A 27,490-nucleotide genomic window follows, 5' to 3' on the forward strand; every position below is an offset into this window, starting at 1 on the left:
CTTGCGGTCATTCACAGTACCAGGCTTTGGAATCCTGCCTGGTACTCTGCACTGCAACGTCTCACCAAAGGACACCCATATCCAGCCCACACGCCATCATTGGCTGGGTGTGTCCTGTCTGTCCCAAAATCGTGGAAATAGAAACATAGAAATTAGGTGCAGGAGTAGGCCATTCGGCCCTTCGAGCCTGCACCGCCATTCAATATGATCATGGCTGATCATCCAACTCAGTATCCCGTACCTGCCTTCTCTCCATACCCCCTGATCCCCTTAGCCACAAGGGCCTAACTAAGAGCACCGCTAGAGCTCTTTCTCCACAGGGTCAACAGGGGTATGGTGCAGAGCACAGGGATCTAGGCGTGCAGGTACATAGTTCCTTGAAAGTGGCACTACAAGTGCATAGGATGGTCAAGAAGGCTTTTGGTACATTGGCCTTCATCAGTCAGGGTATTGAGTATAGAATTTGGGATGTTATGTTACAGTTGTACAAGGCATTAGTGAGGCCGCATCTGGAGTATTGTGTTCCGTTTTAGTCACCCTGCTATAATGACGATGTTGTTAAACTGGAATGTGTGCGGAGAAGATTTATGAGGGTGTTGCAAGGCCTGAGCTACAAGGAGGGGCTGGGCAGGCTGGGACTTTATTCCTTGGAGCGCAGGAGAATGAGGGATGATTTTATAGAGATGTATCAAATCATGATGGGAATAGATTGGGTAAATGCATTGAGTCTTTTACACAGAATAGGAGAATCACGAACCAGAGTGCAGATGTTAAAGGCGAGAGGGGATAGATTTTATAGGAACCTGAGAAGCAACTTTTTTTACACAGAGGATGGTGGGTATATGTAATAAGCTGTCAGAGGAGCTAGTCGAGCCAGGTACTATAATAACATTTATAAGACTATATGACATTTTGACAGATATATGGATAGGAAACGTTTAGAGGGATATATGCGAAATGTGGGCAGATGGGACTAGGTCTAGATGGGCATCCTGGTCAGTGTGGGCAAGTTGGGCCGAAAGGCCTGTTTCCGAACTGTATGACTCTATGAACCCTCATATGGGTGGCTATAATGCTGTGTGTAAAGAGAAAGGGAAGAGCTAACACTACAATAACAATAATGTGAGGTCAAGGCAAGAATGTGATAATAGTTTTACTTTTATTTTAATTTTGTAAATATATTTTATTATTGGGGAAAGAAATTTGAGGAACTTGCACCAAAAGTTTTCAAAGGCAAATGTCTTCGAATTAGTCTGGAGGCTTTTGGCTCAGTAACAGTCGGTGATGCACAAGAAACTGCACGTGCTGAAATCTTGAGGAAAACACAAAGTGCTGTAAGAACTCAGCAGGTCAAGCTGCATCGATGGAGGGAGTGGGCAGACAATGCTTTGGGTCCGTACTGCACTGTTATTCGCACTGATGGAAAAGTGGGGGAGAAACCTGGAAAAGAGAAGTGGGGCTGGGGTAAAGCCCAGCAAGTAATAGGTGGATACAGGTGAGGGAATGGAATACTTCATTGTCACATGTGACTAGGCACAGTGAAATTCTTTGCTGCATACCCAATGTATAGGGGGGGATGCACTTAAGGTCATCAGGTCGAAGGGCGTGACGCACAGAGTAGCTCAATCCTTCTGGAGTACAAGGCAGCTTCTGGCATACACTAGTAACATGGGAAACACGTACGTTCTTACCTGTTAGAAACCGCCAAAATCTTCCATTTCTGCGCTGTAAAATATTGTGGAAATAGGGGTGACCGTGAGAGGAAACCACCAAAATCACTGCTGCTCACTGACTTGCGAAAGAGCAGCATGCCAACGGATTGAGAGTCACCCTCCAGTCTGAACCTGAGCACAGAGGTGTAAGTGGGGTAAGCCATTTAGAACAGAGATGAGGAAACACTTTTTCCACACAGAGAGTTGTGAGCCTGTGGAATTCTCTGCCTCAGAGCGTGGTGGAGGCCGGTTCTCTGGATACTTTCAAGAGAGAGCTAGGTAGGGCTCTTAAAGATAGCGGAGTCAGGGGATATGGGGAGAAGGCAGGAACGGGGTCCTGATTGTGGATGATCAGCCATGATCACATTGAATGGCGGTGCTGGCTCGAAGGGCCGAATGGCCTACTCCTGCACCTATTGTCTATTGAGACCACGGCGCCTCGATAAAGCCCTCTGGCCGCGTTCCCAGTCCACAGCCGCGGGCCGGCGGGAACCCTTCTGGCAGCGCGGTCCGTCAAGCAGCCTTGCGACTGTTGTTTGCGAGATGGGTGGAGTAAGTGATAAAGATGGGAGGTGAAAAGGAACCAAAAGGAGAGCAGCTAAAATAAAGATGTGAAATATAAAGCTGGAGGGGGGGATGTTGGAGGAATTGGACAGGAGGTGGTGTAACAAAGGAGATGCGTAAACAAACGGAGGAGGGGAAAAGAATGGTGTGTCTGGGGTGGTGGAAGATAGTGGAAGAAATAGGGTGGGAGCAGGAGAAAGAGAGGTTGGCTAGGAGGTTATTACTGGAAACTAGACTCAATGTTGATAGTGTGGGTTGTAAGATAGCTAAGAGGAATATGAGCTGTTCTTCTAGTTTGGGTGTGAACTCGTTGGCATGTGGGGATGGTTTTGAATCAGTGTTCCTCATTGGGCTGCCATTACTCTCATCAACTTTTAACTGCTTGCATCCTTAAGGGCCTGTCCCATTCGAACGCCATTTACGCGACCTGCTAGCGTGTGGGTAGCGCATGGGTAGCGCGGGGCAGGTGCATGGAGTGGTGTGGAGGAGTGTGGACTTCGACCTGCACTAAATCTTCGCGCGCCACAGGCCTGTCGCGTAACTGATGGCCAAAGTGGGACAGGCCCAACACCCTGGCGCGGCGCAACGTCTCACCTCCAACGATCGGCGAGCTCGGCCTGGGGCTCACGGCCGTTGCGGATCCGGATCCGCCCCCACTCCTACTCCCAGAGCGGGGCCAAGACGATTGGAGAGAGACACACAAAATGCAGGAGTAACTCAGCTGGTCCGGCAGCATCTCTGGAGAAGGAATGGATGACGTTTCTGGTCGAGACTCTTCTTCAGTCTGAAGAAGGGTCTTGACTCAAAATGTCATCCATTCCTTCTCTCCAGAGATGCTGCCGGACCTGTTGAGTTACTCCTGCATTTTGTGTCCATCTTCAAATGACGTCACACGCTCCTGACGGCTGTGCGGGCGCATGTTGGCGCGCACTACCGGCCTGTCACGTAAATGACAGCCCAAGTGGGACAGGCCCTTTACACCATGAACATTGTTCAATGTCCAAAGCCCAGGTTCCCCTCCTCGCCCAACACACCTACCCTGTGCCAATCTGAGAATCAGTGTGCCAAATAGACGCATGATATTTGCCGACCAGTCAGTGATCCTGATCAAAATAGTAAAACCTTTAAAAAATATGCAATAGGATTACTAACTCGCCAATGAGTGAGACAGGAGTCTGCCATGGTCACTGGAGAATTTAAATAATTTGACTAAATTTGACTCTGGAACAGCATCTTCCCCAACCTCCATCACAGACAGGAGTGTTTTTCTCTGGAATTGTTCTGCTACAATGCTGAGAAACTATATTCTGCACTCTGGTATTTTTCCATTCGCTTTACCTGTTGTAGTTATGTTTGACTTGATTGTGTTCAAGTATAGTATTATTTGATTCGGTTGGATCGCACGCAAACCAAAGCTGGTCACGGTGTCTTGGTACACGTGGCAATAATGAACCCAAACCTAAACCAAACCAAACCAAAGAATAAGGTGGCACCATGACTAAATAGTGACTGTTTCGTTAAAACCAAATCTGGTAGACAAATAGGTAGACAAAAGTGCTGGAGAAACTCAGCAGGCCAAGTCAAGTGAATTTATTGTCATGTGTTCCTGATAGGACAACGAAATTCTTGCTTTGCTTCACAACACAGAACAGAGTAGGCATTGACTACAAAACACATGAATAAATAAACTGATAAAGTGCAAATAACAGATAATGGGTTATTACTGTTCAGAGTTTTGTCCGAGCCAGGTTTAATAGCCTGATGGCTGTGGGGATGTAGCTATTCCTGAACCTGGGCGTTGCAGTCTTCAGGCTCCTGCACCTTCTACCTGAAGGTAGCAGGGAGATGAGTGTGTGGCCAGGATGGTGTGGGTCTTTGATGATACTGCCAGCCTTTTTGAGGCAGCGACTGCGATAAAGCAGTGAGACAGCATCTATGGAGCGAAGGAAATAAGCAACGTTTTGGGCCAAAACCCTTCTTCAAACTGGTTCAGTAATGTTCTCTGGGGCAGGAAAGCTGTCACATTAATCTGATTTGATCATAATGTGACTCCTCCTCCAGAAATGTCTTTGCCAGCCACCCAGATCCAGGGCAGTTAGGTGCCCAGGGTAACACATGCCCTTCTTAACAATCACACCCACATCCAGAGGCTAAATGACAAAAATGACAATGCTTTTTATTCACTCCACTAATTTCAGTGGAAATCCTCTTAACAAAATATGCTTCAAGTGCCTATTTGAAATCACATCCATCATTATTCAGTAACCATGGAAATAAGACACTTGCTATGATCTAATGCAATTGCATTCTATGCTTCCCATTTTACCAAGCAATACACAAAATGATGAAGCTCCACAGCCTTACATTGAGAGCACCAGGATTTGGATCACATGCTTATAGCATATTAGCAATGCAATTAGCCACATCTATTTTTTGAATTGGCTACAGATGGCTGATTGTTAATGGGCTGGTTTAGATTAATCCAATGCTGCCTGCGATGCCTTCCATTGTCTTAATAGTTACTGACACTCACTGTTTGCCCTAACATGAAGCCTGAAGAAGGGTCTCGACCTGAAACGTCACCCATTCCTTCTCTCCGGAGATGCTGCCTGTCCTGTTGAGTTACTCCAGCATTTAGTGTCTATCTTCGGTTTGAACCAGCATCTGCAGTTCCTTTCCACACATGAAGAATGATGATTAGCCTTGGAGCCAGTAAATATTTGGGCAGGATATGGTTGAATGCGAGAAAGACTACATGTACTCAAGTGAGAGAACAGCTCCGGGTATAGAACTAAGTCACACTTCCAGGGCTATTTGAATGCCCATGAGTGCCCCAAATTAATTTATTAGAGAGGGTCAGAAGATTAGATTACACCTATGAACCGTGTTCATGCAAAGAGAACAAACAAGAACGTTACATGGAATGAAATGTTTATTTTAAGGATTAAAAAAGGGGGAGGGGAGAGAGGGGGGCATTACCCAATTAAGGCATAGGTTTGACAATTCCCCTCCCACGGGAAAACTGTGACGCTCTTCTACGGCGTCAACCAACGTGGGATTATTTTGTATTGTTGAAACGAAAGAGAAGCGAGAGAGAAGGGAGATTTTGTGATGGTCTGACGGATTGAGACGGGTGGGGTGGCGGGGGAGAGGAGAAGGTGCCTCGTGCGAGTTTAATCTGAAGCGGAGGGTGCAGAATTCTTCGAGTGTGAGCGGTGAAACATCAAAGAAAGCGCCTCTGTACCTGATCAGCCGACAACCTGCGGGAGAGGGGAGAATACAAGGGGGGAACCGAGCAGCGACCTTTGCTCAAACTGCTCCTCATTTGTACAACAGATTATCATTCCTTTGGATTTCTCTCTGTGCTGGAATACCTAAAATGAATTCGTTTATTTGCTCATCCATTTTTAATCGCCTCCTCGTTTTAATGGTTTCCCAAATTGTTCCCGAAGGCTGGATTTCTCCTCGGTTGTCAAACTGAAATTGCAGATTTTATTTCGCTGCTCTTAAAGTGACCGTGCACTCGCCGGAGGTAACCCGTGGATTTAACGCCGTGGGTGGACGCTCGCTTCATTCCTGCGATAGATAGAAGCGATTTCACCCAGGATGGGACGAGCCGGGCAGACGGTGCCGGGGAAGACCGTGTAGACTCACCACCCCGCGGCCCATCGTCCCCAATACAACCCGGAGCTTCGCATCGTTCGGCGCTGGGGAGACTGAGGGCTGTACGGGGGACCCTGGGGAGACTATGGTTCGGAGATGATGAGGTGGAATGCCCAGGTAAGGTGTTTCCCGGTTCCCGCTGCATACAGGAGCTGTACATTACATCCTTGTTGGCGGGGGGTTTGTGTTTACAGTTGAATGTCTGTGTGCTGGCTTTCGTGTGAGTTTCCTCATCTCCGGATGACTGTTCCCCTAATTTAATGTTTCCAAAATGAATCTATGTCATTATTATTAATATGTATACGGTAGAAATATGTGTGTGTGTGTGTATATATATATATACACCATATGCTTATTAATTATAATACTCGCATACACATATTAAAATATATATATTAATATATATGTGTATATAAATATATATCTATTTGCAAAACATGTACAAATATATTTTATTAATATATAGTTTTTTAATATATAAAACTATATATTAATATATTTGTACATGTTTTGCAAATAGATAGATGTATACGAATGTCTGTGTACAAATATATTATATTAATATATAGTTTTTTATATATAAAACTATATATTAATATATTTGTACATGTTTTGCAAATAGATAGATGTATACGAGCTAAAAACTGGAGTGTTTTGTTTCTCCACGATGTGCGGTCACTGACACAACCCTCCGGGGTTGATTTTCGGTTCAATCTCAGTCGTGCATGAAGAGCAAGGGCAACGCTGAGTGTTTGTTGCTCGGCGTCGCCCACTCTGTGTCGTGACGCCGGCTTCTGCATGATGTAATGTCAGTCAGCACAATAGCGGCGGGTTCATTTGTAAAGCACCGGCTGGTTTTCGAACTCGAGAGTACGGCTGCAACTGGTCTTCTGTGGCAGTGATGGTGTTGGTCCTGAATGCAATGCTGTGGGAGTTTATTCCAAAGTGTGTCCATACTGTGGACAGGGCGACACTGTGGTGGAGAGCTGGTGCCTCACAGCGCCGGAGACCTGGGTTCGATCCTGATCTCGGAGTTTGTCTGTGTGGAGTTTGCACCTTTTTCCGGGTGGGTTTCTCCCCACGTCCCAAAGATGTGCGGGTTTGTAAATTAATTGGTTCTGCAAAGCTGCCGCGGGAGCTTTACTGATTGGAATAACGCAGAACTAATGTGAGTGGGTGATCGATGGTCGGCAAACACTCAATGGGACCTTCCCGTTTCCATACTGTATCTCTAAACAAAACGGTTTACATAATGTAAACGGCGGCGCTGGGAGTGGAGCCCCATTGGTCTCTACAGGTTGTCCTACTGCAATCAAACCATCCATACGATACTTGACTTGAGTGCGGTGTGATCGATACTGCACCGATCACGTACTGTACATCGATACTGTACCAATCACATTCTCTGCACTCTAGGGATGAAGGCATTTATTCTGAATTTCTTGTTTTATTGTATTGACATTCTCTGGCACTTTCTGGTGAAAGCTATTTCAATTTCAAAAAGAGTGCAACCTAATTTTATAGCCACGTGTAATGAGTGCCTTGCTGTTTTCTATGTGGAAATTCACTCGCCATCGATCTGGTTACTCTGCAAGTTCATTTTTTTCAAGGGCCTTCTCTGTGTCATCAGCCCAGAAAATGTGCTGATGTCCAAATTGTAAAGATTAAATATAAATAAAAATGGGCCCAGCCCCAAGACTATGGACTACTTTTCCACCATCTGCATAGTTGGCCCTTCCACTAAAGGGCCTGTCCCACGATGCGAGTTTACCCAAGAGCTCTCCCGAGTTAAAAAAAAAATCATTAACTCGTGGTATTCTATGAACTCCTACGACCTTCCACGAGCTTTCCACAAAAAGTAACAATTTTTTTCATCGGGAGTATTTGTTTTACTCATGGACATTTTTCACAGTGTTGAAAAAACTTCACGAGTAAAACAATACTCATGATGAAAAAAATTGTTACTTTTTACTCGTAGGAGCTCGTGAACATACTGTGGAAGGTCGTAGGAGTTCATAGAATACCACAAGTTCGATTTTTTTTTTTTTTTTTTACTTGGGAGAGCTCTTGGGTAAAATCGTGGGACAGGGCCTTTACTTTCTGCGTTGTCTTAACCTAACATTTTTGCTTTTTCTGTCCTTTTAGAAATTCCATGTGTAATTTAGCAGTTTGTTTTTATGCATGTAAGATTTTCCATTGCATCTCTACCTTACTTTGTGTATATGACAATAAACTCAACTTGCTTGTTCCCTACTCTGACCTTCAGGAGATTATCTGGCATCGTATCAAAGATTTTTAAACTCCATATCAATTTCATCATCTGACATACTTTTGTATGCTCCCTCTGTGAGAAAAATAATTACAAGGTTGAACAAACAAGTCTTTCCATTTGGAAATCCACAAACTACTCAATGCTGTTCTAGTAAGGAGACCTTTGTTGTTAAGGTGATAGGTCCACCTTGCGTTTGGTATTTTATCTCCTTCTTAAATATCCATCTGTGTTCGTTGATCCTGAATATCCACCTTTCTCCAACAATTAAAAAGAATGTGTAACTTTGTATCTGGTGTCAATTCTGATGTCAGATGCACGTGCACCTAATATGCTCTCCTGATTAAACCTCAAACTGAACCCAAGTTGCTATTTCCTATTTATTCAATGTCATTGTGTGTTAAGCAAATCCTTGATTCAAATCCATTAGTTATTTGTTCTTCCTCTAACCTTTGAAGCGTTTTTCCTTTGTTCTTGATGGGTCTTGGGCATGTTCATAAGGTCATAAGTGATAGGAGCAGAATTAGGCCATTCGGTCCATCAAGTCTACTCTGCCATTCAATCATGGCTGATCTATCTTTCCCTCCTAACCCCATTCTCCTGCCTTCTTCCCATAACCTATGACACCCGTCGGGTGTTGACCATTCTTTGGTGTCCAAGGTAACCTGGTGGACTGGCAGTTTGTTTAGATATGTGCCCTAGTTTGGGTCAAAGATCCTATAGCGGATGAGCAAGATAGACCACTCCTGCTAAATGCAATGGGCTGCCGTGTAGAACATTTCAGTAACCCGACCCGACTTTGTAAATCCCTCTCGGCGTTGCGGGGGAACAGTTTGTATGTGTGATATAGGGTTATTCATAATTCTGTTCATTCATAATTCTGTTAAATTTTGTTGAAGATTAATATGTTAACAAATTATGATTCTGTTAATTGTCTTTTTTAATGTTTCTTTAAAAACCTTTTTTTAAATGGCTCGTGTGCTGTGTTTGAGTTTTTATTTTTTTATTTTATTTTATTGGAAGTAAGTACAGTCATATGGCACCAAAGTGCCTAATATATATTTTCATAATATATATTAGGCACTTTTTCATGCTGTGTTTGTATTTTCATGCGGTGATTTTTGTATTACTCTTGAACTCTGTAATTCATCTAATCGCACTGTTCACAACTGCAGCAACTGTGGAAAATAATAGCAATATGAAGATTTCAGTTGCTCTGCTCTTGGAATCTTGGAATGTTCCTTAATGTTTTTTTGTGTCTATGGAATAGTTTTTCAACAATAAAATGGGTCTGGTCTTCCCAATAGTCAGAGAGTGGAGTGCGATCTGTCTGTAATGGTGAGATTATCTAAATGAGGTATTTAACAAAATAACATTAGTTTTGAGCTAGATTAAAGAAACAACGTATAATTTAAGGATGGTTTTATTCAGCGACCATACAACTGATTACATTGTGTAGGAAAGAACACACATACACACATATATGTTTAAGGAGGAACTGCAGATGACGGAAAATTGAACCCGCACCCGCTGAGTTCCTCCAGCACTTTTGTCTACACACGTATATGAATGTGATATAGATGTATATAATCATATCACACACACACACACACACACACACACACACACACACACACACACACACACACACACACACACACACACTCGCTGTCCAGAAGGTAAATTGAGATTTGATAAGTAAGAGGGTAAAGGGTGGAGTGGGAATGTGAAGTTGAGTTTACATTCAGATGAGTCAGGATCGTATTAAATGAGACGAGAAGCTTGAGGGGGTGGGTAACCTGTTCCTAATTCATGTTATTCTGTTTATCTAGTTCAAGGACTCTTGTTACAGGTGATGTGTGAGTCATCGTTGTAAGGTGTGGTCGCAAGTTCCCCAAAGAATAATGAACAATAGATTAACAGAAGTGGAACAAAATGTGCAGGAAGGAACTGCAGATGCTGGTTTGCTCCGAAGATAGACTCAAAATGCTGGTGAAACTCAGCGGAAAAGGTAGAAGGGTCTCGACCTGAAACATCACCAGTCCTTCTATCCAGAGATGCTGCCTGTTCCATTCAGTTACTCGAGTACTTTGTCTATTAACAGAAGTAAGAGTTTAGGGTTACACAGAAAGGCTGGAGAAACTCAGCGGGTGCAGCAGCATCTATGGAGCGAAGGAAATGGGCAACGTTTCGGGCCGAAACCCTTCTTCAGACTTCCTGGCCCATCTGAACTACACCAAGGACCTCAAATTATCCCGCCCATAGATGCTGCTGCACCCGCTGAGTTTCTCCAGCCTTTCTGTGTAACCTTCGATTCTCCAGCATCTGCAGTTCCCTCTTAAAAACTAAGAGTTTAGGGTCTTGATGTGGACTTCATTAAGCCAAGAGCAGGCTAATGGAGATTGTTAAATAGTCCTCTCTCAGAAAGCCTAGACAATTTGCAAGAGACATGTCTGAGCACTATTGTTTAAATTAATCTTGGGGATACTTCAGCCCGATACAGGAGATCAAGCAGCCAACACTGCTGCTGTAATTCCATTCCCTGCCTCACAGTAGGCTTTTGTGCCTTTCATGTTAAAACAGCATTGTCAGCCCAGAGCTATCTGAGGGGCCAAGGCCTACAGTGTGAAACTGGTCCAAAATAATCAAATCTGCAATTGGACAGGAGGCCAGATTGTTCTTCAGCTCTTCATGACCCCGCCCCCCCCTCCCAACGTTTAAATGTCAGATTGAACTGACTATTCACACTCCTAGTACAGAAAGTGACCAGCACATCATGTCATTGCCTAGACATATAACCCCTCTAGACCCACCCCCCCCCATTTAAAATTATTGAATGGTGCTATGTATTTGACTATAAAGGAGGCATCATTGATTGTATCACAAAGAGTCTCGACCCGAAACATCACCTTCTCCTTCGCTCCATCGATGCTGCCTCACCCGCTGAGTTTCCCCAGCATTTTTATCTGCCATCACTGATTGTAAAGTACTTTTGGATGCTTCGAGGCGGTGAAAGATGATATAACATGACAAGCAATTCCCAGTACAAAATGATGTACAGTGATATAGTGAGATAATGAAATTATTCAATTCGTTCTCCTTTGCCTTATTTAGCAGCAGGAACTGCCACACAATGCTTCCTGAAAGAGGAAGCACGGTTGCCATGTGTTTCCCACATCAGCTAGACGTCTTGATATCCTTCGGCCTCTCACAGCGACAGACACCCGGGTACGATATTGACCTCATGATCACGCATTCTCCCTGTGACCGCATGGGTTTCCTCAGGGTGCTCCTGTTTCCTCCCACATCCCAAAGATGTGTGGATTTATACGTCAATTGGTCTCTGTAGAAGCCCCCGAGTGTGTAGGAAAAAAATGCAATACTGGGATAATACCGAACGAGTGATGGATGGTCAGAGTGGACTCAGTGAGCCCAAGGCCCTGTTTCCAGGCTGTATCTATCAATTCTGTTATTTGCCTTCTTTTGGGAGACCTCTGCTGCTTCCTGAGTGGTGTCCAGCTGTGGGGTCTGGGCCATCACTTGGCAATGCTGAGCACACACGTCCCAACAATCTCCAGCTCATCCTTTTCACTGCTGGACAGGAGGTTCTTCCTTTGTTACCTCTAGGTTTCAGGTTCTTCTTCGCCAGAAATTTCTGCTTATTTTGGAAGGTCTCGAGCTTCTACATCAATCTCCTTGCCAGCTTTCCCCACTCCGAGTCAATTAAAAAAAAAAACGTACCAAGGGTATTGCTGTTTATAGTAGCTTCAAAGTGAATGGTAGCCTAGTCCTTTATGTTGAGAGGCAAATCTTTTATATTTCGAAAGTAAAATGGACAGCATAGTGACACAACCCTTGGAGCTACCTCATGGCTCCAATGGTCTAGGTTCAATCATGACCTCCAGCTATGACTGGAGAAGGAGACTGAGACTTTCAGTCGATGCAACGGTTAACCACAAGCAGGACTTTCACTGCATATCTTGTCGATCCAAAGCCCTGTCCACCAATGACCCCAAGATCTGCTGCTCCTGATCCTGATCTCTGGCTCCTCGAAGCCAGAATTTGTCTCCTTTAATTCTGGCCTCTTCCTTCTCCAACCACCCCCATCGTCACCAATCTCCGCCTCCTTCCCCCCCCCACTTCTGAATGCCTATCCACACTCGGCTGTCTTCCACCCAACCCTTCACGTGGTGAAAAATTAGTAATCGACTGTCCAAGAATGTTGTGCATTGAATAATTATACTGCTACAGGTACTACAATCACAATATTCCTAATTGGAACTGATCCAAAATCTATATTCTCTTGTATCTGCATTCCACTGGACTAAGTGAAGAGCTAATCCACATTCAATGTATTGTGGGCTCCATGATGTAACATATGCTTATTTTAATACATTTGTGATTACTGTGTTTAACACGTCGTATGTTTTTATTATGTTTTGCTCACTGTTTATTACTTGCCCCATGTAAATGCAATAAATGTTTCTTAACATTAGCGTGCACTATTTTGCAAAATGGCACAGGCCATACACACTGTAGAGTCTGTACTTGCTTTTGGAACAATCCCATTTCCCTGCAATGTTCTTCTCTTTTACAAGCATGTCAATACCCAACCCCCTGCCGATTCTCCTGCCAGCCTCCTCCAACATGGTTGATTCACACCAACTAATTAATCTACTGGCCAGCGTGCATTTGGGGTGTGGGAGGAAACTAGATCAACTGGAAGAAACGTAGAAGCACTGGTAGAATGTGTAAACCGGAGGTCATGAACAATCTTAGCATTATTTATAATGTTTTACAAACTATATTGAGAATAGCACTGCTGAAGGCTGATACAGATAAGTGTCTGTAAACCAGGCATGTCAGAATAACAACAGGAAATGCTGGAAACACTCGGGTCAAGCAGCAATGTGGAAAGAAAAACCGAGTTAATGATTGAGGTTGAAGATCCTTCCCCTGATGAGAAGGTCAATTCCCTCTCTTCCTACATATGCTGCTTGATCAGCTGAGTGGATCCAACATTTCATGTTTTTGTTCAGCTTTACAGTGTCTGCAGGTTTTATGTCTGAATAACACTCCCAGTTTTGTGCAGATCTGCTTGTAAAGTTCTGCCTTATTCCGCTAAACACATGTTATTTCAAGCAGCCTCAATGAAACAGACGTCCAGAGGTCGCACCTCCCTGACACAAATAGTTGCTGAGCATGTCGGCCTCATCCTGTCAGGACACATCTGTGTCTGAGTCGTGCATGCGTGCTCTTGCGGTTTAAATCAGCACCAAACGCTGCTGAGTTCTGCGCTCCTTAATTCTATGGCAATCCAATGATTCAGCCTCTCCCAAGATCGTGCACTCTTCCATTCTGGCTTATTTTGTGGTCTCATCTGTCAACAGTTAACTCTGGAATTCCTTCCCCAAATTTTTCTTCTCCAAACTGTTTCTCAGAACCAATGCTGTGGTCATATGACATAGTGATCCTGTGAAATATCATAAAGTCTGAGGTGTATTGCATGTAGACAGGCCCTTCAGCCCAACTTGCCCATGCTAACAAACATGCCTCATCTACACTAGTTCCATCTGCCTGGGTTTGGCCCAAATCCCACTAAACCTATCCTATCCATGTATCTGTCCAAATGTTTTTTTAAACGTTGTGATGGTACATAGAAACATAGAAAATAGGTAGGCAGGAGTAGGCCCTTTGAGCCTGCACCGCCATTCAATATGATCATGGCTGATCATCCAACTCGGTATCCTGTACCTGCCTTCTCTCCATACCCCCTGATACCTTTGGTCACAAGGGCCACATCTAACTCCCTCTTAAATTTAGCCAATGAACTGGCCTCAACTACCTTCTGTGGCAGAGAATTCCAGAGATTCACCACTCTCTGTGTGAAAAATGTTTTTCTCATCTCAGTCCTAAAAGATTTCCCCCTTATCCTTCAACTGTGACCCCTTGTTCTGGACTTCCCCAACATCGGGACCAATCTTCCTGCATCTAGCCTGTCCAACCCCTTAAGAATTTTGTAAGTACCTGGCTCAACTACCTCCTCCGGCAGCTCATTACCTCTCTAACTCTCTTTAGGGAGTTGGATTTAACTCTTGGGGCTAAGGGAAATGGGGGGGGAGGCAGAATGGGGTACTGATTTTGGATGATTAGCCGTGATCACATTGAATGGTGGTGCTAGCTCGAAGGGCCGAATGGTCTACTCCTGCACCTATTTTCTATGTTTCTATATATCTTCCATCTTGGTACATGTTATAAAGGTGCTAGATAAATGTAAGTTTTTGCCCAAAGCTGGAGAGTGTCAGATTAACAGGCACCTTGTGTCTGCGCATGTACAGTATTGAGCAGCTGAATGCCTTGCAGCTCCTTACACAACCCGTTCAGCCACGTCTCCCAGAAATGCCTTGGGCTGTTCTAAGTAAACTGAGCTGCTTTGCGGGACGGTGATTGTTGGAGCCAAATGTCTTGTGCTTTGGTGCAGTAGCTTCAGCGTCGACAGTACAAACCATCATCTTCCAATTCACAGCCTTGTGTTGTGCAATGAAAACAACCATGTTGCATGTTTCTCCTTTGAATTTTCCCGTTGCTATGTTGAAATCAAAACATGTTTCACCAACCTCTGCTTCAACTTGCCCTTCCTTGGAACTCGGCTACTCATCAGCCCAAGGATTTTTCTTCCCATCTGAAAGGTTTTGAAATGCAAGCAGGGTGTTGGCGAGCAGCTGTGTTTACTCCACTGTGGTTTTGTTCAGTGCAGCTCGCCTTCTGCCCACTAGATGGAGTCATTGACTCAAGCCCATACCAGCAAAGGTAGACAAAAATGCTGGAGAAACTCAGCGGGTGAGGCAGCATCTATGGAGCGAAGGAATAGATGGTGTTTCGGGTCGAGACCCATTTTCAGACTGTTTTAGAGGGAACTGCAGATGCTGGAGAATCGAAGGTTACACAAAAAAGCTGGAGAAACTCAGCGGGTGCAGCAGCATCTATGGAGCGAAGGAAATAGGCAACGTTTCGGGCCGAAACCCTAAAGGGTTTCGGCCCGAAACGTTGCCTATTTCCTTCGCTCCATAGATGCTGCTGCACCCGCTGAGTTTCTTCAGCTTTTTTGTGTAACCCATCTTCAGACTGATGTGGGGGCGGGGGCGGGAAGAAGAAAGGAAGGGCGGAGACAGTAGGCTGTGGGAGAACTGGGAAGGAGGGAGAGAATGGAATGGAATGCTATTTATTGTCATTCAAACCTAGGTTTGAACGAAATTACATTTACTACAGTTCTTTTACATTACAAAAAAAACCCAAGACCACACTTAACACAGTTTACATAAACATCCATAACAGTGAGTCTCCAACACCTCCTCACTGTGATGGAAGGCAAAGTCTTATCTCTTCCCTTTGTTCTTCTCCCGCGGTCCAGCTGCAGCATCGAGGCGAACTGGGGCTCCGATGTTAAGCCCCCCCCCCCCCCCCCCGGTACGGTGGTAAAGTCCCGTGGGCTCCGGGTGATGTTTAAGCTCCCCCCCCGCGGATCAAGGGCCAACCAGGTGGTCCAGCAGTCCAACGCAGCGTCTAGGGGGAACTTTCCGAGTTAGAGCCCCCGGGCGATGTAAGTCCCCGTGGCCACTAACCCGCACTGGGCGATGTTAGGCCGCGCTCCGTGACGTTTCAACCCCGCTATTCCAGCGGGAGAAGCTGCCGTTGCGGGAGCTCCGAAAAGCCGTCTTCCACCAGGGACCTGCGAGCTCCCGGTAGAGCAAGGACTACCTGAAATTGGAGAAGTCGATGTTCATACTGCTGGAGTGTAAACTACCCAAGCGAAATATGAGGTTCCAATTTGCGGTGGGACTCACTCTGGCCATGGAGGAGGCCCAGGACAGAAAGGTCGGATTCGGAATGGGAGGGGGAGTTGAAGTGCTGATCAATGCGAACTGGAATGTGCGGTGGTGTTGGGCGAAGCGATCGCCAAGCCTGCGCTTGGTCTCACCGATGCAGGGCAGTTGACACCTAGAGCAGCGGATGCAATAGATGAGGTTGGAGGAGGTGCAGGTGAACCTCTGCCTCACCTGGAAAGACTTGGATGGAGTCGAGGGGGGAGGTAAAGCGACAAGTGGCCCTTGTGGCTAAGGGGATCAGAGGGTATGGAGAGAAGGCAGGTACGAGATACTGAGTTGGATGATCAGCCATGATCAAATTGAATGGCGGTGCAGGCTCGAAGGGCCGAATGGCCTACTCCTGCACCTAATTTCTATGTTTCCATGTTTCTAAGTGTAGCATTTCCTGTGGTTGCAAGGGAAAGTGCCAGGGGAGGGGGTGGTTTGGGTGGGAAGGGACGAATTGAGCAGGGAGTTACGGAGGGAGCGGTCTCTGCGGAACCACTGCTCCACTGTCAAACCAGCAAATCTCAGACTAAACATTAACTTGCACCGCTCAGAAGTGTAGCAGCGTTAGACTGCTCCCAACACAGAATAATGCCATTTTGCACACATGCTGGGCTGTTCTAGCTGAGATGCATCTCGGTTTTTGGAGGAAGCTTCACTCTTGTTTTTGGAAGCCAAACCTTCTCCAAATGCCATCGGTAGAGGTGCAATACGTAAACTTCATCCACAGTGAGATTTTCCATCCCAGAGGTGTGAAAAATGACAGTTCTTATTTACTCACAGAATAATCTGTTCTTTGTAAATCCTATTTTGCTAATAACTGAGACTTTATAAGGATCAACGTCAAATGTTTCTTTGTCCTCATTCAAATCTGTGATCTGCTGTGACCTCAAACACAGACTCTCACATGACTGCTCTGCTTGTCAAGAGAGCTCAAGTTCATGGTGACTCTCAGCAAACCTAACCTCGGGATCAATCCTGGATGCTGTTGACCAACACTTCCTCCACACTGCTATGTTGGGGATGTTGCTTAATCTTTGGGCTTGAGGAAAGGAGACTTTAACTGCTTTGGACTTGAGGTGAGGAGACTTTCACTTGGGTAGTTTACACCCCATTGGCCCAGCGCAAATTGGAGGAGCAGCACCTCATATTTTGCTTGGGTAGTTTACACCCCAGCGGTATGAACATTGACTTCTCTAACTTCAGATAGTCCTTGCTTTCTCTCTCCATCCCCTTCCCCATTCTCCCACTAGTCTTACTGCTTCCGACTACATTCTATCTTTGTCCCACCCCCTCCCCGACATCAGTTTGAAGAAGGGTCTCGACCCGAAACATCACCCATTCCTTCTCTCCAGAGATGCTGCCTGTCCCGCTGAGTTACTCCAGCATTTTGTGTCTACCTTTGATTTGAAACCAGCATCTGCAGTTCTTTCTTACACAGACTTATAACGACCTCCAGCTCGCATCAATGGGCAGGGTGGGTAAATGCCAGTGTTACAGGCTGCACTAGTGCACAGGCTTGCTTCTAATAAACACTGGGGGGTTTTAACCTGCTAGAGTTGCTGCCTCACCAGGTAGCGCCAGGTGTAAGAGGTTGTGGGGAGAAGGCAGGAGAATGGGGTTAGGAGGGAGAGATAGATCAGCCACGATTGAATGACAGAGTAGACTTGGGCCGAATGGCCTAATTCTACTCCTATTCCTGATGACCTTATGACGTCCATAAATTGCAACCTTCAATATATTGGTTTCTAATTGTATGTGCACCAATATACCGTGCTTACCTGCAATTAGTGGGGAGGGGGTTGTAGGTGGTCCATCGCATCTCCATCTCGAGAGAGGCTGACTGAAAAAGCAGACTCCAAAATGCGCTCAGCATGCTTCTGTCAATCTGTAACAGAAGAGCTGATTGATCAAGGGTTATTCCTGCACATAATCTGCCCTTTAAAGAGACACCTGTAATGAATGGACATTTGGCAGGCCCACTAATTAAATACATTCCGTTCCCAGTGTCACATCGGCTTTTACCCCAGTTCCTGCCATACGTCAGTGAGCAGCTGGGTTGTACCCACTGGATTTGATCTTCTGGTCATGACCTGAATCAGGGGAGATATTAAACGGGGAACTGTCTGTCTGTCTGTCGGTTGGAATAATTGTAAACAATCTCATCGTTCTGCTTGGGGTCGAATCAGATGTCAATACCCAAGCTCTTCCTTTCAAACAGATAGACCATCGGTCCTTCCTATTGCTTGTGGGATCCTTCTGGGCAAAGGTTGACCTGTGAGTTTGTGTTTGACTGGACTTTTCAATTCCTGAGCTGTGAATCACTTTGGGAAATCCTGGGATATGAATGATACAACTTGAACACATATTTCCTCTGCCCTTTCATCCTCCCTTCTCCACCACAATCACTTTTACCTTACTTTTCCTTTCAGCTGTCCTAATGGAATGTAACCTTTTATATCCAGTGGGCTGGAAAATAAAGCAAGCCCTGGTTGGACCACAGGTTACACAAAAAAGCTGGAGGAACTCAGCGGGTGCAGCAGCATCTTTGGAGCGAAGGAAATAGGCAACGTTTCGGGCCGAAACCCTTCTTCAGACAGCTTTTTTGTGTCGCTGAGTTTCTCCAGCTTTTTTGTGTCGCTGAGTTTCTCCAGCTTTTTTGTGTCGCTGAGTTTCTCCAGCTTTTTTGTGTCGCTGAGTTTCTCCAGCTTTTTTGTGCCTCCATAGATGCTGCTGCACCCACTGAGTTTCTCCAGCTTTTTTGTGTAACCTTCGATTCTCCAGCATCTGCAGTTCCCTCTTAAACCCTGGTTGGACCACATCTTGGAGTACAATAGCCAGTTCTGACCTCAGAAAGGATGTACATACTGGTCTTGGGTGAGATCAGCAGAGACTGGTTGTAATGTTTCTGGTAACAGAGTTAAGGAAGCAGTTACGGGAATTTTAGAAAATCATAAAATCTAATCATGAAGAATAAATGCAGTTTTATGAAAGAGAAAACCTGTTTGCAAACATATCCGTTTCTATAGCATGTATTGAATAAGGTGGATAAAATGGATTCTATTGATATTCCTCTTTACTCATGTTGCTTAATGCTGGAAATGTTTTGAAAAGTTGCCACATGAAGGCTTACTACACAGGTAAGAGCTTGGGGCACAGGGTGTAATTTATTACTATGGCAGGAGGATTGGCAATAACTAGGAATAAAGTCCAAATAAACAAGTCTTAAACTGGTGGGAGCTGTCACATCAACTATTTATAATCTACATTAATGACTTGTGTAGATAAGAGGTGGAGTGTATTATAGCCTTGCACTGATAATGCAAAGACGGGTGGGAACGCACATTGTGTGGCAGACACAGAGACTGCGCAGACACAGATAAGGTTAATCAAGCGTACAAAAATGTGATCTGAGATTAATTTGAGAATTTGAGGTTTGGACGGAAGAATAGAAAACCAGAATGAAAGTTAACCTTATTGAAACGCACAATTGTGAAAGTGCTTTAGTGGGGGAATGCTTATTGGATGTTAACTCCCAGGGGGAAATCTAAACCTGGGACATAGTTTCAGAGTAAGGTGGAGACATGAGACAACTAAGTTACAGATAGGTTGAATAAGAATCTTGAGCTGATAGAGGTCTTTAAAATGATGAGAGGGATAGACAGAGTTGATGTGGACAAGCTTTTCCCTTTGAGAATAGGGAAGATTCAAGCAAGAGGACATGACTTCAGAATTAAGGGACAGAAGTTTAGGGGTAATATGAGGGGGAACTTCTTTACGCAGAGAGTGGTAGCAGTGTGGAATGAGTTCCCAGTGGAAGTGGTGGAGGCAGGTTCATTGGTATCATTTAAAAATAAATTGGATAGGCATATGGATGAGAAGGGAATGGAGGGTTATGGTATGAGTGCAGGCAGGTTGGACTAAGGGGAAAAAAATTTGTTTGGCACGGACTTGTAGGGCCGAGATGGCCTGTTTCCGTGCTGTAATTGTTATATGGTGTTATATGGTTATATGGTTAAATACACAATGTGCTGGAGGAACTTATTGGGCGGGCAGCATCTGTGTCACCTCCTCCACGGATGCTGGCTCTGACTGACCTGCTGAGTTCCTCCAGTCCTTTTTACTTTCAGAATACCATGTTGTCCATTTAACACTGAGATGAGGATGACTTTCTTCCCTTGTGTTTGTGAGTTTTTGCCGATCTCTTCCTGCCACATAAAACAGTGGAGGCTGAATCCTAGTGAAGGCTGAGGGAAATGTTTGGTATATGGAGGAAATGAGTTGTGATGGGGAATGTCAAGCTGAGACCAAACTTAGCTATAATCTTATTGAATGTTAGTCCAGGCTGGAGCCATTTGATTGGTATTTTTTCTCCGATTCTTGTGTTCTTCTGCTTCATGGAATAGGTTACCTAAATTGGGGTTCTGGTCCTGGGAATTCTGGCGTTTGATGGGACAGATAGAATTTTAGGCTTTGATGGAACGGATGGAAGTAAAACTTTTGGACAAATTGGAAAATCTAGGGCAACTTAGTATCAGAGCTGAGCCACTGGGATGGAAAAGTAGGAAGATACAGTGTGGCATTGTCTCCTACAAAAAACCATTAAGTTAGTGCTTTATCAACATATATAACTCCCAGATTAATATTCAGCTGTGTTGTGCTGTTCAGTGAAATGCTTCCAGGTCAATTCAATGGAATTGGGATTCACATCAGCAAATATGTAATTGAATGTTGAGAAAGCCTCAAAGAATTGAATGGCCTCAACCTGTTCCTAGATCATAAAATATGCTGTAGAGTTAGTTGAAGGTACACAAAAATGCTGGAGAAACTCGGCGGGTGCAGCAGCATCTATAACTGTGGAGTTAGTTGTTCTGCACTAGTTCATATACAGTTCCTATACTAACCCTGCCTACAGCAGACATTCCAATAGCACTATCCATAGTACAATGGGATAAGCTAATTTATAGTTTCCAGAAGCATTATCAGACACAAATTGATCCCGTGCCAAAGAAACATTCGGGCAGGTGACCAAAGCGAGATTTTTTTAAAGTATGTTTTAAAGGGGGAGAATGAAATATTTAAACAGGAAATTTCAGTTTGGGACCAAAGCAGCTCTTTCTCTCCACACATCGCTACTATTCAAGTATGAAAAGCACAAGCAGAAAATGCCCAATAGATCAGGCCACACGTGGAAGAAAAAACGAGTTAATATTTCAGTCAAAGACAAATGTCCATTAAAAGCCGCACTGACTCCCACAGTTATCCTGATTTTGCTTCCTTCTGTAAAGACTTTATTCCATTAGAGTTACAAGGAGAGATTGCGTAAACTGGGTACGTAGAGGTTTGAGTGGTGACCTTGGAGCGATTTACAAAATTAAGAGGGTTATACAAAGGATAGATCGTCAGAATCTTTCTTCCCCCCCCCCCCCCCCCCAAGACGGGAGAATCTTAAACGGGAAGACACAGGTTTAAGTTCAGAGGAGAAATTGAATATTGAATTTTACAATTTTGGAAAAACTCCCTTTCCCTGTTTATATCAGAACTAGTCAGTTTTGCTACATTTCATCCACTTGTAATATTGCCTTAGTTTTTCTCCCTCCAGCAGCATCAATTGGTTTGCTGGACTGTTCTTGTAGCTCTGTATTTCACAGCCTTCACATTCCTTTATTTGCATTCTTTCTAATCCTCATTTCCTAGCCTTTACCTTCCTTTGCTCGTCCCTCTCACCCTCTCTTAATTCAATTCAATTTTAAAACTTTATTGGCATGATAAAAAACATTGTTATATTGCCAAAGTATAAAACATGACATACATATTTCAAATGCATAAGTATAAATACAAGTATACAGTGCATGGATAGATATGTCCCTGTACATAAACTCGCAATAGGCCTATAGCCCTTTATTGATTGCTACACGTTCTTGCAGCTGTAAGCAGTACAACACAATAGCAAGTTTAGCAATTCAATATTAATTTCTTAGTGTCAGTTAATGTCAATTAGTGTGTGCGTACATATGTACATGTTGGTCATTCACCGTCTCTCAGGTTATGGCATGCTGTTACGTATTGTGCACCAAGATGTGCCGTATTTCCTTCGCCAAGGGTTATTCTTAGTTTTGATGTATCATCTAGTTCTTTAAAATCAGGGGTTGCCACACTGAGTTTGTCAAAGTATGCTTTCCTTGTTTTGTCCATTTTTTTGCATTTTAGGAGGAAGTGCACCTCTGTTTCAACCTCATCTGTTAAACAGTGGCCACATATTCTGTTTTCTCTTGGTTGCCAGAATCTCTCTCTTCTGTCTTCCTTTTTCAACTGCCAAATAGTGGTCACTTAATCTGTATTTGGTGAGGGTCTGTCTCTGCTTTCTGTCTCTAACAGTTGAGAGATAGTCTGCCAATTTATAATCTCTTTTTAGGGCACGGTAACATTCTAATCTGCTTTGGCTTTTGGTTTCTTTATCCCAATGTTCCAAATACGTTTCTTTACATTGTTTGATAATTTGGTTCACTCTAACTGGTGATTGGGGATCAATAATGATCTGAGGCTGGTCAGGATTTAGCTGGATAGGGTTTAACAGAATAGGGGTAGTTAGTCTCAGTACCAACTTACACAGGTAACTCTTTTCTGGGCTCCCCTCTTGTGTTTGAAGGGCTTTAAACTGGAGGGTATCTGGGGGGGCTAGATTTAAGGTGATTCCAAAAATGTAGTGTTCTTTTCTGGATATTTATTATCACTCTCCCTCTCCCTTCATTAATGCATCAACCAGGCAACTTCATCTACAGTTTATCCCTGTGACAATCCCGGTTTTGGTGATATATCCTTTGTCCTATCCATTCCTCTCCCACACTCACGATATTCTCTATTTTTCCAGTTCTTCGAAACAGTCCTTGACCTTAAATGTTAACTTTATTTCTCTTTCCACGAATAATGCTTGAATGCTGTGTGGTTTTTTTTGGGGGGGCATTTTCTGGTGTTTTAGATTTCAGATTTCCAGCAACTGCAGCTTTTTTAATTTTTAATGATCACGTGTCTGATGCCTTGAAATTGTAACTGCAACAGACACGGCACCCTCTGGCGATGAGAGGGTGCAATTATGCATTGTACATCCTGTAGCAACGCTAGCTGAACTCTCTGCTGTGCTAAGTCTCCCACCCTTCTAATTATCTGTCTGTGTATACTTGTTGTACTTTGTTTATCTTCTATACAATTCTGGGCTGAACCTATTGCTTGGAGCTAGAAGTATGCAATTGCTATTTCTTTGCAACGTGACCTAGGTTGTCCTGGGTCCCCAAGGTGCAGCTTGGCCTCTGAAAAGTTTGACAGAATTCCAAGTGAAAGGACAGCCATCAAACTTGCGTCAGGTCGGGGCAATCTGCGTCAGCTTCTGAGCAAATCTCACGTGTGTTGATTTTGCCCCAAGCAAGTCTCAGAAGGGTGGCTTTTGGGACAGATGGCTGTTTATTATTGTGTGTGGCCAAGATCAACAAACTATCTTCAAGAAATTCTTTAAAAAATATATTACTGTACAAATGGTTCCCACCATTACTTTTTCTCCCTGTCTTTCCCCCCCCCCCCCCCCACCACCCCCCCCCCCCCCCCCCCCCCCCCCACCAGAAAAGAACAGACTGTTGAGAAATGATATTTAAGTGTGAGCCTGGACAGCAAATTTGATAAGATATTTGACAATGAAGTAATCGTCCACATTGGGAGTTGGGGAATGTCCAGTGGGGTCTTGGGGAGAAAGATGTCAATTATGTTTTCATCAATCTGAACATTCAGATCAGTCTGAAGAAGGATCCCGACCCAAAACATCATCTGTCGATTTCCCTCCAAAGATGCTGCTGACCACCGTGTTTTTGGGGGTTTTTTGTTCGATTAAAGCATCCGCAGTCTTTTGTCTGAATCTTATTACTCCACTGTGAAATCGCTTCAAGTACGCCCACTTTGAAGAAGTTTGCATCCTCTATCAGAATGGGAACAATGCTCTCTCACTACTCCCCCTTCATGACTCCTACATCAGTCTGAAGAAGGGTCGTGATCCGGGGTACTAGTTGAAAGTTGATCACAGAGGCTTTTCTAAGCCGTTTGTCAATCTTTATAATTTTTTTCCTATTTTGTACAGCCTTTGTTGGCCAAGTTCATTCCCTCCCTTCTCACAGTAACTGGGGGAGGCCACATACCTGGCAGTACATTGCACTAGGGAAAGAATGACCTGTTGTTACAGTGCCAAACTATGATTGCAGGTATGGAAAATGTTGTAACCTCCTCATAAGCAGGCTGATAAGTACTGATTTTATCTGAGAAATGTATAGGCCTTCAGGAAGATTCAAAACACTAGTGGACAATCTGTCTTTTCCAAGGGTATGAGTGTCTGAGGTGAGAAGGCATGGGTTTAAGGTGAAAGATTAAAAAGAGAAGCGTGGTGCAGCTTTTTCACAGCGGGGTTTGGCATATGGAGCAAGCTGCCATAGGAAGTCGGAAAGGCAGGAATAAATCTGTTTAAAAAGTGTTTGGACAATAGGAAGGGGATAGATGGGGAACGGGCCAAATGCAAGCAAATGGAATTAGCTCAAGTAGGCACTTAGGCCAGCATGGACTGTTTCCATGCTGTAAAACTCTGTATAAATGCTCTCCCTTCCAACTGCACACAGCTCTGCTATTTCTCCCCATGTTCTCACACTACTCTCTCCCATGATCTTGGATGACCCCCAGCCAACATAACCTCCCACCATTTCCCCACTCAAACTATTTATGACTCCACACTGTCCCCATCTACAGAGCTGCTGTAGAGATAGTTGGCAGCTTCAGGTTCCCAGGCATAGATACCACCAGCTACATAATCTGCTCCCTTTACACTGATGCAGTTAATCAACTTCAAGAAAGCTCTTCAGTATATCTACTTGCTGAGAAGATTCTGCATGTCCACAAGGATGCTCTCAAACTTTTACAGATGCACAATATAAAGTATTCGGACAGGATGCATCTCGGCCTTGTACAGCAACTGTTCTGTTTTTGACGGCCTGAACTTGCAGAGTGATGAACACAATCTAGTCCATCACAGGGATATCACTTCCTTCCATCCAACCCATCTTTGTGGTAAATTGCATCAGTAAGGCTGGAAGTATTGTCAACGATTTTTGCCAAACTGGCCATTCCTTTTTTTTTTCCTCGTTTTCCTTATGTGAGAGAGTACAGGAACTTGAAGCCTGGATGTCCAGACTTAAGAACATCATCTTCCCTCCTTGAACCAATCACCTCTTTCTCACCCCCTTGCTGGGGGTGCTGCCATGTACTGTCTCTTAAATACCTCATTTAGTTAATCTGTTATTGCACTAGTTTTACAATACATTGCAATCAAACCTTTGCACCATTTTCTGCTTTGCATTCGTTATTTTATTTATCTATCATTATCTAAACTGGGTACTCCGCTTCCCGTGAACAAGGAATTTAATTGCACCGTCATTTATATGGCAATGAAGTAATCTGAATCGGAACTAACCCAGATGGCAGGAATGCGTGACTATGATGCAAAATTAGGTGGAGCGGCAAAGTGTAGAGAAAGTAGGGACTCTGCAGAAGCACGTGGACAGGTGGGGAGAGTGGGCAGAGAAGTGGCAGATGGAATATGGTGCGGCAAAGTGCGGAGTCATGCAATTTGGTAGTAGGAATAAAGGCGAAGACTATTTTCTAAACCATTTAGAGAATCCAGAAAGTGGAGGCAAAGGGACTTGGGAGCGCTGGTGTAAGATTGTCAAAAAGTTAATTTTCAAGTTGAATAGGTTGTAAGGAAGGCAAATGCAATGCTAGCATTTATTTCAAGAGGGTTAGACAACAAAAACAGGGATTTAATGCTGAGGCTCTATAAGGCGCTGGTTATGCTACATTTGGAGTATTGTGAGCGATTTTGGGCACCGTATCTGTGGAAGGATGTACTGGCTCTGGAGAGGGTTCAGAGATTTACGAGAATGATCCCAAGAATGAGTGGGTTAACATATGATGAGCGTTTGACGATACTGGGCCTGTACTCGCTGGAGTTTAGAAGATTGAGGGGGGACCTCATTGAAACTTACCGAATAATAAAAGGCTTGGATAGAGTGGATGTGGAGAGGATGTTTCCACGAGTGGGAGAGTCTAGGACGAGGTCATAGCCTCAGAATTAAAGGACGTTTCTTCAAGAAGAAGATGAGGAGGAATTTATTTAGTCAGAGGGTGGTGAATCTGTGGAATTCTTTGCCACAGAAGGCTGTGGAGGCTAAGTCAATAGATATTTTTAAGGGAGAGAGATAGATTCTTGATTCGTACGGGTGTCGGGGGTTATGGGGAGAAGGCAGGAGAATGGGGTTAGAAGGGAGAGTTGGATCAACCATGATTGAATGGTAGAGTAGATTTGATGGGCCGAATGGCCTATTTCTTCTCCTATCCCTTATGACCTTATGACTTGATTTTTGTCGCCCTTTCCAAAGTGTCCTACAGCAACTTGGAGTGTGATCATACTTTTAATGTTGGAAACATAGAACTCAATTTCTGCATTGCAACTTCTCACAAACAGCCAAGTGATAACCTGTAAAAAAAACAAGCAGATAATCTGTTATTAATTATGTTGATTAATAGTAACACAGTAAATAACTTGTGATAAACCTCTGGCTTTAAAATGACTGCTTACAATCTTCAATGTTCAAAGAGGTTCTTGTCCAAAAGCACCTAATCTAAAGCCAGCTCCTGTAACAAAGGAGCCCTCTCATCAGTGTGGTGGAGCAGCAGTCTGGATTTTCTAGCTGCGATCCCTGCAGTAGGACTTTAGCACTGGATCTCTTGCTCCTGAGCTAGCCGGCCACCACTGGTGAAAGATGGAAGCTGAGGCAAAAGGGAATCCAGCTCACCTTCTAGATCTGGACTGTTATATCTGAACACCACTGTATTTCTGACACACAGTGCTGGAGTAAGGGCCCTGCCCCACAATGCGAGTTCATTCAAGAGCTCTCCCGAGTTTAAAAAAAAAAAAAATCTAACTCGTGGTAAGCACGGAGAATGAACATAGCGGGTACTTCGGAGCTCGGGGACGTCTCTTAGCGGCTCGTAACGCTAACGGCAGGTAAGCTCGGGAAGATTCGTGAAGATTTTTCAACATGTTGAAAAATGTCCACGAGAGCCCCGAGTACTTACGAGCGGCCATTACCGTAAATCTCCGAGTTCGAATCGGGGTAAACTCAGGAGAACTCTTTGAATGAACTGGTACAATGGAACAGGGCTTTTACTCAGTGGGTCAGACCGCATCTCTGGAGGACGTGGATGGGGGACATTTCCCAAGAGTTTGAAGAGTCAGAGTCTGAAGATGGATCCCAACCCAAAACATTGCCTATCCATGTCATCCATAGGTGCTGCCAGACTCAGCAACCACTCCAGCCCTTTGT

General features: G+C 44.3%; 1 protein-coding gene across 1 annotated transcript in view; it reads left to right on the forward strand.

Annotated features, from left to right (window-relative positions):
• Positions 1-5,389: 5,389 nt before the first annotated feature.
• LOC129711996 (ral guanine nucleotide dissociation stimulator-like) overlaps positions 5,390-27,490 on the forward strand; it is a 121,771-nt gene continuing 99,670 nt past the window's right edge. The window contains exon 1 of the mRNA XM_055660106.1: positions 5,390-6,056. Within this exon, the coding sequence (XP_055516081.1) occupies positions 6,036-6,056 (21 nt within the window). The 5' untranslated portion in view covers positions 5,390-6,035. The remainder of the gene's footprint in view (positions 6,057-27,490) is intronic.

Source organism: Leucoraja erinacea, chromosome 31 (assembly GCF_028641065.1).
Source record: "Leucoraja erinacea ecotype New England chromosome 31, Leri_hhj_1, whole genome shotgun sequence".
Classification (NCBI taxonomy): domain Eukaryota; kingdom Metazoa; phylum Chordata; class Chondrichthyes; order Rajiformes; family Rajidae; genus Leucoraja; species Leucoraja erinaceus.